Source organism: Takifugu rubripes, chromosome 20, assembly GCF_901000725.2.
Source record: "Takifugu rubripes chromosome 20, fTakRub1.2, whole genome shotgun sequence".
Lineage (NCBI taxonomy): Eukaryota > Metazoa > Chordata > Actinopteri > Tetraodontiformes > Tetraodontidae > Takifugu > Takifugu rubripes.
In genome coordinates this window covers 12485790-12498679 of record NC_042304.1, presented here as the reverse complement: position 1 = coordinate 12498679, position 12890 = coordinate 12485790, and the positions used below count along the sequence as shown (strand labels likewise).

The 12890-nt window shown below is 42.7% G+C and overlaps 2 protein-coding genes across 5 annotated transcripts; both read right to left on the bottom strand.

Annotated features, from left to right (window-relative positions):
- Positions 1–10: 10 nt before the first annotated feature.
- LOC101070379 (FYN-binding protein 1) lies at positions 11–7109 on the bottom strand. Of its 4 annotated transcripts, none has more exons than XM_029828630.1 (16): positions 6663–7109; positions 4485–5097; positions 4132–4246; positions 3875–3927; positions 3746–3780; positions 3587–3618; positions 3191–3293; positions 2884–3046; positions 2179–2323; positions 2018–2034; positions 1559–1619; positions 1393–1435; positions 820–982; positions 669–702; positions 469–506; positions 11–363 (listed from the first exon to the last, which is right to left on the bottom strand). In XM_029828630.1, the coding sequence occupies exons 1-16, from the start codon at positions 6663–6665 to the stop codon at positions 326–328; spliced, it is 1656 nt and encodes a 551-aa protein (XP_029684490.1). In that variant the 5' UTR covers positions 6666–7109; the 3' UTR covers positions 11–325. The 4 variants fall into 4 exon arrangements, with proteins under 4 accessions (XP_029684490.1, XP_029684492.1, XP_029684491.1 ...); XM_029828632.1 differs by having other exon boundaries at positions 4147–4246; XM_029828631.1 differs by having other exon boundaries at positions 4132–4243.
- Positions 6934–12074, bottom strand: LOC115247310 (disabled homolog 1-like). Its single transcript, XM_029828636.1, has 10 exons — positions 11743–12074; positions 11553–11656; positions 10149–10282; positions 9683–9781; positions 9262–9393; positions 9086–9172; positions 8883–8930; positions 8729–8785; positions 8453–8537; positions 6934–7486 (listed from the first exon to the last, which is right to left on the bottom strand). Exons 2-10 carry the CDS (start codon positions 11635–11637, stop codon positions 7149–7151), a joined length of 1065 nt encoding a protein of 354 aa, XP_029684496.1. The 5' UTR covers positions 11638–11656; positions 11743–12074; the 3' UTR covers positions 6934–7148.
- Positions 12075–12890: the final 816 nt, after the last annotated feature.

Below are 12890 nucleotides of genomic sequence, written 5' to 3'. Positions count from 1 at the left end.
AGGGACACCATTCCATAAAAAAGTATTAGTTTATTTTACAATATCTCAGAGTTTTGGTTCAACCTTTTGCTACTGTAATAGTGTATTCATTTATTATGCAAGCAGTTTGACAAACAGCGCAGAAAATATCAATATAGAGACATTTAAAATACTTATGTACTATAGTCATTTATCTTTATTTCAACTATTTTTGTTGTCTTGGGTTGAGTGTGACAGGCCTACTCTGCTGCATTTAAATTTTAAATAAAAGTTTGCTGAGACCCGCAGAAAATTAAAAACATATTTATATTTGATGTAGCAATTTGTTACTTCAGCTTGACGTACGTCAGAAATCAGGGTGGGGGGAGTCGTTGTCATAGATCTCTGGTAAAAAAAAAAAAAAGAGAGAGAAAAATAATTTGAGACTTTTCAAAGTTTACAGCATTTATTGCAGAAATTGTTTTGCTTGAGGTACAAAACACAACTTACCCGTTCTACAGTCAACGTCATCATAGATATCGCCCTCCCTACAAAATAAAAGAATGGAAATAAATGCCACAGGTGAGAAAGGCCTATGATTTTTAAACCTTTATCTTCATTTCTACTTTGATATTAGCACCATCAACTGCACTTACACTACTCATTTCTTTGTCAAAACACAAAGACTAAAGAGTGATAAATATACTTACATGGGAAGAAGCAGAGATTTGGACACATAACCATCTATAAAAGAGGTGATGCACAAAAGAGACCTTAATGTATATAGAGCCTAAAACTTTCATTTCATTATTGTTTCACTTGTTCAACACGATGCAACCCAAAGCATTTACCGGTACATACATTTTCCATACTGATTGCAGCACAAAGCTTTCTTGCTGCTGGTGAACTGGATGACATCCACAATTTCTCCTTGGATCACGGGCAGATCTTTGCCTCCCAGCTTCTTGATGATGCCGTTCGGATCCACCATCATGGTGTGCAGCGTTCGGAGAGGCCCGTCGTACTGGGAAACAATATTTGTGTAAGTGGGGTCAGTGGAACTCCTTATGGCGAGTGCGTCAGCTGGAAAGTATTTTCATCGGACTCCTTAAGGAGACTCCAGGAACCACAAATCAACCCCGAGATAGAGGTTCTTCCTCTGACGACACAGCACTATATCTAAACATTGTCTGGGATGTTTAGAATGCACACATTTACACCACCATCACCAGAAACCAAAAAAAAGCAGAAATGTCCCCGGTGTGACAGCTGCCGACCGACACTGACGAGTGTTTTCGCAATATAATGATGCGCCTGAACTCTGCTGTCAGTCACCATCCATCACCTGCGTTTTAATATCATCAAATCAAGCACTTTACTGTTAAAAAAGAAGGTATATTCAGACCTCTACCGCATAGTTTGATAAGGATCTACCTTGAATTTTTTTCTTAGCTCCTTCTCCAGTTTGGGGTCGGTTCTGGAGAAAGAAAAAGAGCGAAGTTACTAACTGAGAACACAGATTCTCAGTAACAGAGTTACAGCACTGACAACAGGCATAGACCTTACTTCCTGTTCTTTAGCAGTAACCTAGAATAGATACCTGATGTCAGGAGGTGGTGGGGGGAAATCCTCACCGAGCTGCTGAATGTCATCGTAATCGTCTGAGAATGCAAGCAAAACGCAAACACCAGGAAACGTTGGTGTGGTCAAAATATAAAATGATCGGCAGCAAACACTGAATTTCGTAATTATCTCCCAGTCCGTTCCAGTTTGTCCCAGTTATCATTTTTAGGGTCTCTAATCAATGTAATGTCAAACTCCATGGAAAGAGCTAACAGCTGTCAGCGAGCCATAATTAGCATACACATCATTGTGATTATGCGTTTGTTAATAAGTACAATTGCACTGAAACAATGAGTAATACTTTTAAAGTTGTTGAAAGTTGGAAAAAATGTGTTTTCCCCATTTGTATATTTAAACCATCAAACCGGCTCAGTTTTTTTAATTTAATCATATGATTGTGCATTAATAATGTCTGTGTGAGGTTTTTGCTGCTTACCTTCATCTTCGTTTGCGCTACAGATGAAAGGAAACAAAAGAGTTAGTTGAAGCAGGTTATACTGAACCCCGGAAACAGCCAACACTTTCCTAGTTGCCTGGAAATCTGATGAACAACGTTTAATTACGGATAAAATAGTTTAAAAGCAACATCTTGGGTACCTGTCTCTGTCATAAGACTTCATGTTTGGCATCTGTGGGGGTTCTGGAGGTGGGGGAGGTAGTTGCGTCAGATCAACGCGGTACTGAAATTTGCGCTTCACGGCCTCATAGTCGATATCGACACACGTGTTGCTGATGTATCCATCTGCAGAGCAAAACAAGAGGGCACAACGGACATCCCATGAATATCAACATCTGGCCGAAGCAACAGAAACATCCACCGTGTCCGTCTGATGCCCAAAGGGTTGTTTGTCTCGCCACTTCCGTGTCTGGAGGGGAGCTTTAAAGGTCCAGCATTTACGATTAAACTAATCTAGAAGGTACAAATAGGTGACTATTAAAGTCCTCCAGACTTCTTCCTACTAGAACCTGCAACTGCAGCAACAACTATTTCCTGTCAGAGCTTCATCGTTCTCGATAGATTAATATATCAGGATTTAACAAAAGAAGAAACAAGTCAGTTTAAGCACCAGTGGAGGGGTCGATATTTATACAGACAATATTATATACACATAAATATCTTCTCCAGTGTGAATTTAAACGGTCATTCTTTTTATGAATAGGCGATAACTAAATATATTTTACACTGTTCAGATGTCTCTCCTGGTACATTTGGTGCTGGTAGTCTCATGGAAGTCCCTTTTCAAACAATGTAAATGTGCCTGAAAGAGGTTCTGGAACTTGACTTTGCGACGCCACACTCACAGTTTCCAGTTAAGGAGCGAGCCAGCCATTTCCCTCCAGGGTTGTCCTTCACTCGAAGGATCTCCACCTTCTCGTCCTGCCGGACGCTCAGGTCTAGTTTTCCTTCCCCGTACCAGTCGTGCCGAACCCTGGCAATGTGGAGGACCTCCATCTCCCCTGGCAGCTGAAGACGGAACCGGGACCAAACAGGAGGAAGTTAGAATTCGTCATACGTGCATTTCTGATATTCAAACGCATGAAAATGACCTTGAGGCGACCCGAACGTTCGGCTCAGGGCGGTTTTAAACAGAGTGAAATTGTCGGTCACCTGAAAGATCTTTTTGAACTCGTTTTCCATTTTCCTTTGTTGATCTTTCCTTAGCGCTTCTTTTTTCCCCTCGGAGGTCACCTGGTTTGTCTCCACCTGGTCTCTATGAACACAAACTTTAATGAGAATGTGACTAGTGTTTCATCCTATTCTGCTCCCATTTATTTGACAGCCATTTCTGTGTGTGTGTGTGTTTCGAAGTGTAAACAGACGACAGAAGCCTGATGGACCTTAATGGAGCCAGTGGTTCTAATGACATTTTCTATGTGAGGGGCACGAGTGAAAGATGAAGACATCACTTTGATAGTGACTGTTGCAGTTTTTGCACCGCCTGCTTCACCGACTCCTGCAACAGTTTTCCAAAAAAAAAGGTTTGTGACCGAAAGCCTTACTTACTCTTCGATCGACTCATAAACATCCTCTGTGTCCTGCAGGAAGAAAATGAGTTTAACTGAGGAGCGGTTGCAGAGAAATACGCACATAAAGGGTGTGGAAAAGGCTGGAAATTTCACTTTTCACAGGGTCGAAATTTCCCTTTGGTGATGTCGACCTTACCCCATCTATGCAGTGTGAGCTGCCACTACAGGACTCTGCAATCACAAGAGCATCGCACCAGAAAACGTTACACTCCTGTTCCCTTGTGGCTGCACTCATTCCCCATGTAAAAAGAGCCGTGATTGTTACCGCTCTGCTCCAAGCTCCCGATGTCGTCGTAGGTCAGGTTGTTGTCCATGTCTCTGCAACGAGACGCCATCCAACAACCACCTGTTAATATCTGAAGCCCTTTATCGTCTCAAAATGCAATTTAAAGCAAGACAAAAGAGATTGGAAAATGGATCTTATCTCAGTTTAACCATCTGATTCTTTCATTCTATCTATTCTTTTCTTAATATCTTAAATTATAGAAGTGTGTTTGTGGATAATGGTTCGACAATGCTCACATGGAGGCAACTTGCCGTGGCAGCCGGCTGGGTTTGGTGTGGCGATGTGGTAGTTTCGGAGGGCTCATGGTCGTGGGTAAAGACAACTTTCTGTCTGACGGAAAAGGGGAACCTGCTGGGAGAAATGGAGAAAAGTTCATTCTTTTCAAAATATTCTCCTTTACGATGACGACAATTTCTATTCGTCATCTCAGTTTTAAAGGTTTATGTATCTTTTTCTGGTATTCCATGCTTGTTGACCAGGTTTATGAAAGTATTCCCATCAAAATGTCTGAAGAAATCACTGAAAAAATGACCCAAGATGATGGAAACGGCACCCACGATGTAGACCAGGGTGAATGTGACAGACTCACCATCTCGTTGCCTTTGGTCTGGAAGAGAAGATCCACGCTTGAACCGCAAAAATGGCTTGAGGTTCACATTTGGGGGACGTTTGGGTTTCAAAGGCAGGGCTCCGTCTGGGGGCAGGGGCCTCCGCAGCGGGATCACGTCTGCTGAAATCTTTGGTCGAGGAGACTGTCGAGGGGAAGGAGAGAAGGCCGCCACAGGGCTCTGAGCTGGGGACGAAGGTTGTTTTGTGCCTGGAAGCAGCGGTTTGGTGCCTGGAGGCCACTGCTGCCTCAGCATCAAATTCTGCAGCATCTCTCCCGTCTGCTTGACCTTGCTGGCGTCTGCAGGCTGGAGGCCCGGTCTGAGTCCAGGATTGAGAGGCGGTCGAGGGAAGGACACCGGTCTGGCGGGGATGGATGGAATCACTGGCTCTTTGTTTGGAAGCCTCACTGGGCCCGGGCCAGCCATCGGAGGAGAAAGAAGCAGAGGAGAGAGTCTGTGATGGGCCGAGTTACCCTTGCCCACCGGCAGGCTCGCCCTCCCATATCCGGGTTGTGGAGGTTGGAAGCTGGTGTCCGAAGCGCCGGCCTTACTGGTGAACATGGCCTTCAGAGATTTGACGTCAACGCTCTCCTCCTGACAACAAGCACAAGTTCAACAGCAGCTCGCTTTAAAGCAGGAAACCAGCAGCGCAGCAAGGCATGCCCCTGTGCACACTGCAATCCTCTACGTGAGACTCTACGTGGTGAGAACGCATCATGTGAAAATAGGGTTCCTGGTTCCTCTCTTCCTCCGCCTCCCAGCCCAAAATGTGCAAGGTCTACATAAAAGCACATTTATGGAAGCAAAACTCATTGGCAACAGGCAGATTTTGTGCATCTGCTGCTCAAAAACAATTGGATTTAAAGTTTGATTGACACCATTAGAAAAGGAATGACTTGAGTCCAACTCTGAGGCACTAGAGCGGGTCTGACCCCCACCTGCAGGTCTGGAACGAGGGAGTGTGTGTTTATTCGCTCCTTAATGTTTAACTTCAACCAGGAAACAAAAGAACAAACCTTCTGTCTGAAGAAGAGCAGGAAGTGCTCACAACCACGCACCTCTGCAACCTAGTTACCATCCTGCGGTTGTTGCCGTAGCAACAGCCACGAAATTGTGTGGCTCCACTGATAGGTGTCTGTCTCTCTCTCTCACCGGCTGTGTTAAGGAACGAAGGAAACCGATAAAACCTTTTTTTAAAACGCCGCAGCGCACTCAGGTTCTGTTTCCAGTCAGCGGGGTCGCACCGCGCGCACGTTGTCTCACTGACACATTAGAGCAGGTGTTCTAACAGCGACTGTAGCTGCGCTGCCGGAAAATGATCACCATGTAACTATGTAACGCCAAGTCATGTGTGAGTTAGTATCTGTTCTATGGAACATGTTTGTTTTACATATTATACTGAATTTAAAAAGAAAAGAAATCCCCTTAACTGACAGATTTTGACTGTTTTCTTTTACACTAAAGAAACAGATTATATAATTTAATAAAACACCCTGAACTCAGACAATAACCGAATACAAGCACTTTTGTGTGGTTGTTAATGGAGAAATCTGTATGTTTACATGTTATTGCTTGTTAGAAGGTAAATTCAAAATATGCTGTAGTTGTCAATACAGGCTGACCATCAAAACGTCACCGTGGTAACATAAACCATTTCTACATGTTTATTACCAGGGTCACATTCTTAAATCTCTGTGTGCACACAAAACATGTCGATTCTCTTATTGCTGTGCACATTTCACCTTTTTGATCATTTTCATTGACTTTTTCACACTCGTTTTTACTTTCATTTCAATGTGTTTAATACATTTTACAATCACGAATCATTCCCAGAGCAGTCAATCATTAATCCCTGATGCTTAAATCACAAATATTTGACAATGACCATAAAGGCTTGTGTAAAACCTCCCTCTTTACTGAAGAAATATGCAATTACTGTAGAAAACACCTGTATAAAAGTTCTGCACTTTCTGCCTGGTTTTGTAACACCAGTTTCACACAATTCCACAAGAGACAAATTAATTAATTATAAACCATGAATCAGTGTGTCTTTGGCTACCAAAACAACAAATTTATCTTCAATTAAAGAGAACCTGTTCTTCCTCGATACCTCGAGAGGTTAAATATTGAAATATTGTGGTCAAAGAATAATCTCTTACCATCTTAGCCGGTAAAGACGTTTTATTGGTAGATAACTGAGAGCATTTTCAGCACTGAAACAATATCCAGTTAGACTGTGCAAATAGCTACATGACCGCAAACTCTGCAAAGGAGGAAATGCTCTGCAATTTAGCGACCCTGGGTGAGAGCAGCAGAGAGGAATCGCCAGCACAGACACACACATGTACTTTGATTACTGACTGTTTCCCATTAGGAAACACTGACAATAGGAATCAAAGTGAAATTAACCTTTTTTCTTTTTTTTTTTTAACATTCTGTGCTTGCAGCCGTGTGACTGAACTGCAAAGTGTTTGAAAAACCTTTACAAGAATAACATCTATCGTGACGTGGCAGGGATTTACACACTTTGATTTAAATCTTGTCGAATTGAAGCAATAATTCATAAAAGATACAGAAATGTATGAAAAGCAGCAGATGAATTCTGACACGTGTGGAGAAAAATCTACATAAATCCAACATTTCATTCATTGCAGGAGGTCTGGGCCTGTATTTGGGGGGTGAATGTGGGCGGGGTTTCCACTGACATTAAGGGCGGAAGTGTGGGGGGTGATCCCCCCGTTCATGACTCCTGGGTGGCGTCCTTGAGCCTCTGGCTGCACCCCTGAATTTCCCCAAAGGCCTGTGGGCAGAGTGGGACGGGCGGCAACGGCCGGACTTGGCCACCGATTTGCTAGAAGACCCTGCTGAGCCCAGGCCATGGCGGTGGGAGGGTACGGAGGAGGGGAGTACGGAGTTCCCCCCACTGGGTGTTGGGGGAAAATAGAGAGGATCTGAGAGTTGGAGAACGTTGGCTGCATGGACACTGAAATCAGAGAATATCAAGGGTTCTTATAACTTCCTCTGAAGTGAGTGAAACTAGCAAAACCTCAAATATAAACAGGAAAATCTGCGCAAATCTCTGAGAAGCCACCGGAGGAGTTTCCAAAAACAAATTATTTCACTTCATTTGCTGTGAAGTTGTTGCTTTGTTTGTTTTTTTAAAATCTGCAGTTCATTTAAACCAGGGCTAAAAAGATCTTATGAATAAACACCAGTTGTTTATTCCCACCGTACCAGAACTGATCCTCGTCTCGCTGAAAAACACACACTGAGTTCCCAAAATAGTGAACCAGCCTCTTGTTTGTTTCAGGATTTGTTTGACTGTTTTCAAAGACAATTGTTGCGGCTTTCATCCAGTCACTGGGTAATTTCAATATCTAGATTTTAGCATTGAAGCTGGTTATTCAAGGAAGAGTCCATTTGTTTGTTCCATTTATAGTTTTTGCCTTTAAAGGTTTCAGATGAGGGTTTTTGTCCCTGTGGGAACAGATCATGAAACAAAGCACTGCTGTCTATATTAAAATGTCGCTTAATCTTGGCTCTTTGTCAGCTCCTTCATGGGAATTCTCTCATTTCTTCTAAGAGCAAATGAATCATGTGAAAGTGAAACTTTTTGCACATTCAAAGGGTAGATGTTCTTAAAGTGTTTGTGCGAGTAACACAAAGAACATGGTAGAAAAATCAAATGCATCATTTTGTATGGTTTTAGTATTTAATTTGTATGGGGGAAAAAAATGTAAGTGCTTTTTAAAATTGGCACTGGCTGCTCGATATAATTCCTCTGTGATGCCTTCAGGGACAGCGTTTTTTTGCGACCCTGAATATGGAGAAGTTTGGGGAATCAAACACTGAAAAACAAGGACTTGTGGTATTTTTGATAGCACCTGCTTCCTTTTTCAGATCAGGTTTTTTGAATCATAATTACTGGTAAAGAAAACTTGTAACTCACCAGGCTGAATTGGCTGGTTGTCGCAGAAACTCTGTGAGGGCATCGGAATGGTGAAGACCTCCATCAGCTCACAGCTGGGAGACACCTTCAGAAGCAGAAATAGTGTAAAAGGCTGCAGGATTCACAAAGTTAAGGACAGATTAGGGTTAAATCTCCTGCCTCATTTTCACTTCCTGCAGGAAACATTTGGGAATATATAATAACAAACAGTTTGGACATTTTCCAGGACACGCGTGTTTACACACCTACACGGGTCAAAATCTCAGGAAAATTTACCTGGTTAGGTTGTTCTGATGGTGGTTGTGCGCTGACCTTTTCCTCTAAAACAGACCCCTGAATAAATCACAGATGCCCTTCATTGTAGGTTCAAAACAAACATGCAAAAACAGGAGATATTTCAAGAAATATTGTTTTTTGTTCAGTCACCTACCTCCACTGGTGGTCCTGGAACATTATCCAGGAGCAGCAAAGAACCAGTCTGCAAACAAAAATGGCAATTTTCCTTTTTGTACTCATTAGGGAACATTTCATTTTGACAGGTTTTGACTACAGTCTTCTTCAGAAGTGTTACATGAGCCTCTCATTAGGGTGACAGCGCCCCCTACTGCCCGATCGCTTCAGGAAAACACTCACTTGTGTTGGTTCCTCTGAAGGTTCCTCATGTGTCTCCAAGTTCACACCTTGACAAACAACATCAATGTCAGCCAGTACTGGACCAGCCTGAAATGCACACACACACACACACACACACACACGTAAGTACAAACTAGGCAGCTGCATTGGTGTAATTAGCAAATGTGTGTCATTACCAGGTTGGCCATCTTGATATAGAAGAGACTGTAGCCGTCCTGGGTTTCATAGACATAGGCCAGAGCTCTGGGGTCAGAATCATCCTTCCTTAAACTACTGATCCTGCCCCTGTCGTGGTCATAGAGGAGAGCCTGGAAAAAAATCATAAATTAAATCACTTCTGGTGTTAAAAAGTTCATAAAGCACGAGGGGCGCCAAAACCTTGCTCTCAGAAAATGTTTATAAATGGGACATAATTCATAAAGTGATCTGTTTAATCCAGATTTATGTGTCAGAAAGTTCCAGAATTAGTGCAAAAGCAGTATTTCTAAAGTAAACAGGGTCTGTGTTGGACTGAACAGGCTCGCTACTCTTAATATGTCTGGAAATCCGAAGTCAACAATGAAAGGTGCTGTGGTTGGATCAGGGACGGGAACTCACCCCGGTCCTTTCGTCCAGGATTTTCAGACCGCTGGAGGAAACATTCAGCCAGACTCTCAGTTTGTGTTTCCCCTGTCTTCTTGCTGCTGCTTCACAGCCCTGGTAAGTTAAACGTGCACTGGTAGTGTCATTCAATGCCACAGTAACCCCTGGTAACCCCTGGAACGTAGGATCTTAATGAACTATTCACTCAGTTGTGACTTTAAAACCAACCCCCCCACTTTTCTTGGTGATAAAGCTAACTTTATCACCTGTGTAGAGGTGTTTGGTAGAGTGGCAGCTTAAATTGGACTCATAGTCGTGGAGACATTTTAAAAAGGCGCCACCTGCTGGTCAATCCTGGTATCAGAAGGTTTGCACAGTTATCTTCAAGTATGCCCCAAAATACATGGGAGTGCACAAAGCAGAATGTTCTTGTTCAAGTCCTTTTAAAACCAATGTTCTTCCCAGCAACAATGACCACTACCTTGAGTTTCATCATGGAGTCCCAGCACATCTTGTCTCCGTGGGCGTCTGGTACTGGATCCACTCCAATTAGCTTGGCTTTATATCGAACTCCGACTCCGTTGAAACGTGAGAAGAGGACTGTTTGAGGGGCTCCTGGGAAACACGATGAGAGGAGTCAAAGGGTCTTTGTGAGGTTGAAGAAGGGCGCACCCCTGTGTATTTGTGTTGGTTTAGTCCAAATTACATTTTTCCATGTCACCATCAAAGCACGTGTGTATTTGTGTTTCTCGTGGTGTCCCTGTACGTTTATCACTGAACAAACTGTTGTGTTTGGCGTACGTGTCCAAACGGAATCACGCACATGGTTTAAAAAAGGAAATGCATTGAAAAGCGAGAAATACAACTTCAGAGTAACAGGTATCTGACTGAGATCTCGTGTTTTATCTCCTTTCTTGAAAGGAAAACAGCTATTTGGTAAGTACGAAAGACTGAATGATCGCTATCCTCTCAAAGGTCAGCTCTTAAACAGCGTTGCGTACATTGTGCTGGGGTTTACTGGCTTTGAGTGGATGTTTAGTTCAGTGCTCAGCACAAACGTAACTGTGCTGAGCAACGATAAAACACAGCTCGGTGTTGCGCAAAAAAAGCATGTGATGGTTATTAACGGTGGCCCCCGGATGCTCGAGGTGGAAAAGAATGGCAGAAAACTGGAAAGCTCGTGTTGTCTTTTACAAAAAGATTCTATGAAGACATGAAAATAGGCTTACATTAAAGAGTGTCTTAAAGGTCTTTGTGGGAGATCTGGTGGCCTCTAGTGGCGGGAATACAGATCGTAAGACTTGAAGTTCTGTCTTAAAATAAACTTAAATAGTATAGATATTGGTTGTTGTCAGTTTTTGAGGAGTTTAAGAGAAAAAAATAAGATTTTATTAAGGTAAACTATGCCCCCTCCCCCTTATTATAAAACAAATCTCTTGAATACATCTTTGAAAACTGTACTTTGGATTTGTTTCATAAATGGTTACATGAAGTGAGGCTAATTAAACACAATTGCACCTCAAAGGTTAACAGATCTGACACTTGCATTTTGTCACTGTAAGCATTTTGGGTTGCTTCATGCCTCAAAAGTTTGTAGTGCACGAAAAATGACTCACCCGAGTGTTCCAGAGGTGTTTATATGACCGACATATGGGGACTGTATTCGGATAAAATGCTGAGCCAGGATTTTTACTTTCTAAACTTGCACAGGTGAAGTCTTTTGAATCAAGCAGATCTGCATTTATTTTTTTTTTTAAATGATAAATATTGCCTAAAACAAGCGGTGATTCTTAAACAGCTGGAACAACTGCACGCCTGTTTTAGCTGAGAACGCTGCGCGTGTGAGAACCACGTTTGATGCTGAGCAGCTGCTGAGCGTCAGTACCTTTTGTCCCGAGGGAGAGCTGAGCGCTGACAGCAGCAGCTTGGCTCGGGCCAGGATGGCTTCCAGTCGTCTGTTTCGCCTCCATCGCGTCCAGGCTGCTGCAACTGTGAGGACGTCAAAGAGGAAGCCAGCCAGGTCAGACTCAATATTGACAAGTGTCCAAAAGCAGAAGCGCCGTTTGGTGTCTCACCTGCTGGGAGATTATCTCCGCTCTGACCTTTCTTTGGCTCAACTCACCGCCAAAACTTCTCAGAGTCAAAGGTCAGGCTGGTGATATATTAACATCCGCTTGGAGGACATGGGAATTCTTGCAGGAGACCACAGAGGCAGTAATCTGAAGGATATTCAGTCTGTGGTGCTAGGACGGGATGAATGAGAGGTCATGTGGTTTTCTGGAGGACAGCCTTTGGGTCGTATTTTCTTGCGCTAACAGCTGGGATGGCTCACACACGTCCATCGAGACTGCAAATATTCGGAATCGAGGAATTCTTACATAATGTCAAGCTGTGTATGAAAGCAAGTCATTCATCAAGTATTCAAAGAGGATTTAACTTGAATAAATAGATTTGTTCAAGTTAAATCCTGAGTGTGTTAGTCGACGATGAAAGGAGAATCTGTGTTGAAGTTGGTTTATGACAAACCCACACGGAAGCCGGGGGATTCATTGTTGCACGCAACTTCAGACACATGTTCAACAGGATGGATACGGGAACCAAAAGGGAGCACGAAATAAGGCAGGAAGCACGGGCAACAGAACGCCTTCAAAATAAGACTCAAACAGGAAGCAGGAATAAAATGTGTAAAGTCGAGACGTGTCTGGTAGTTTTTACACTTTACATTATCACATCTGCCATCACTTGCAAATGTTTTGCTGGTGGTTGAAAACAGGGCTACAAAGGAAAGAATTTCTGTTCGATAAAGATCAAAATACTGGGAAAAAGCACCCTTAAATTATTGTTTATAGGCTAACCAGAATCACTTACATTTCTGGGAAAAAAGAAAAGAAAAACTCATCTGTGTTAATTCCTGGGAAACAGGAAGAGATTTATGACAGATTAGGGAAGGTTTTCCTTCAAATCTCCTCCAAATGAGAGGAATTGTTTTTAAGTCTGAACAAACAAAACCATTCCGATGGCAGAACGTTGAATGATGTTGGTAACCTGAGGACAGAAAATACGGGAACTCAGCGCAATCTTCGATCTCTCCATCAACTCTGAGGTCACGCAGAATTTGAGCTCAGCAAAGTTGCAGTCATGTGTTTTCATTTTTTATTTATATATGTTTGCGTCTCTAGTCATCTAAATTCAGTTCTGGAGATTTTTATGTGAGTGTTTGATG

Excerpts from the sequence above, each read along its gene's own strand:
- LOC115247310 (XM_029828636.1), bottom strand. The coding sequence starts at position 11,637 with ATGGAGGCGAAACAGACGACTGGAAGCCATCCTGGCCCGAGCCAAGCT. Across the intron at positions 9,782-10,148 it reads ACTCCATGATGAAACTCAAG|GGCTGTGAAGCAGCAGCAAG; the intron begins GTAGTGGTCATT and ends TTAACTTACCAG. Across the intron at positions 8,931-9,085 it reads CTTCAGAGGAACCAACACAA|ACTGGTTCTTTGCTGCTCCT; the intron begins GTGAGTGTTTTC and ends TTTTGTTTGCAG.
- LOC101070379 (XM_029828630.1), bottom strand. Across the intron at positions 3,619-3,745 it reads GCTCACACTGCATAGATGGG|GACACAGAGGATGTTTATGA; the intron begins GTAAGGTCGACA and ends TTCTTCCTGCAG. Across the intron at positions 364-468 it reads TGACGTTGACTGTAGAACGG|AGATCTATGACAACGACTCC; the intron begins GTAAGTTGTGTT and ends TTTTTTTACCAG.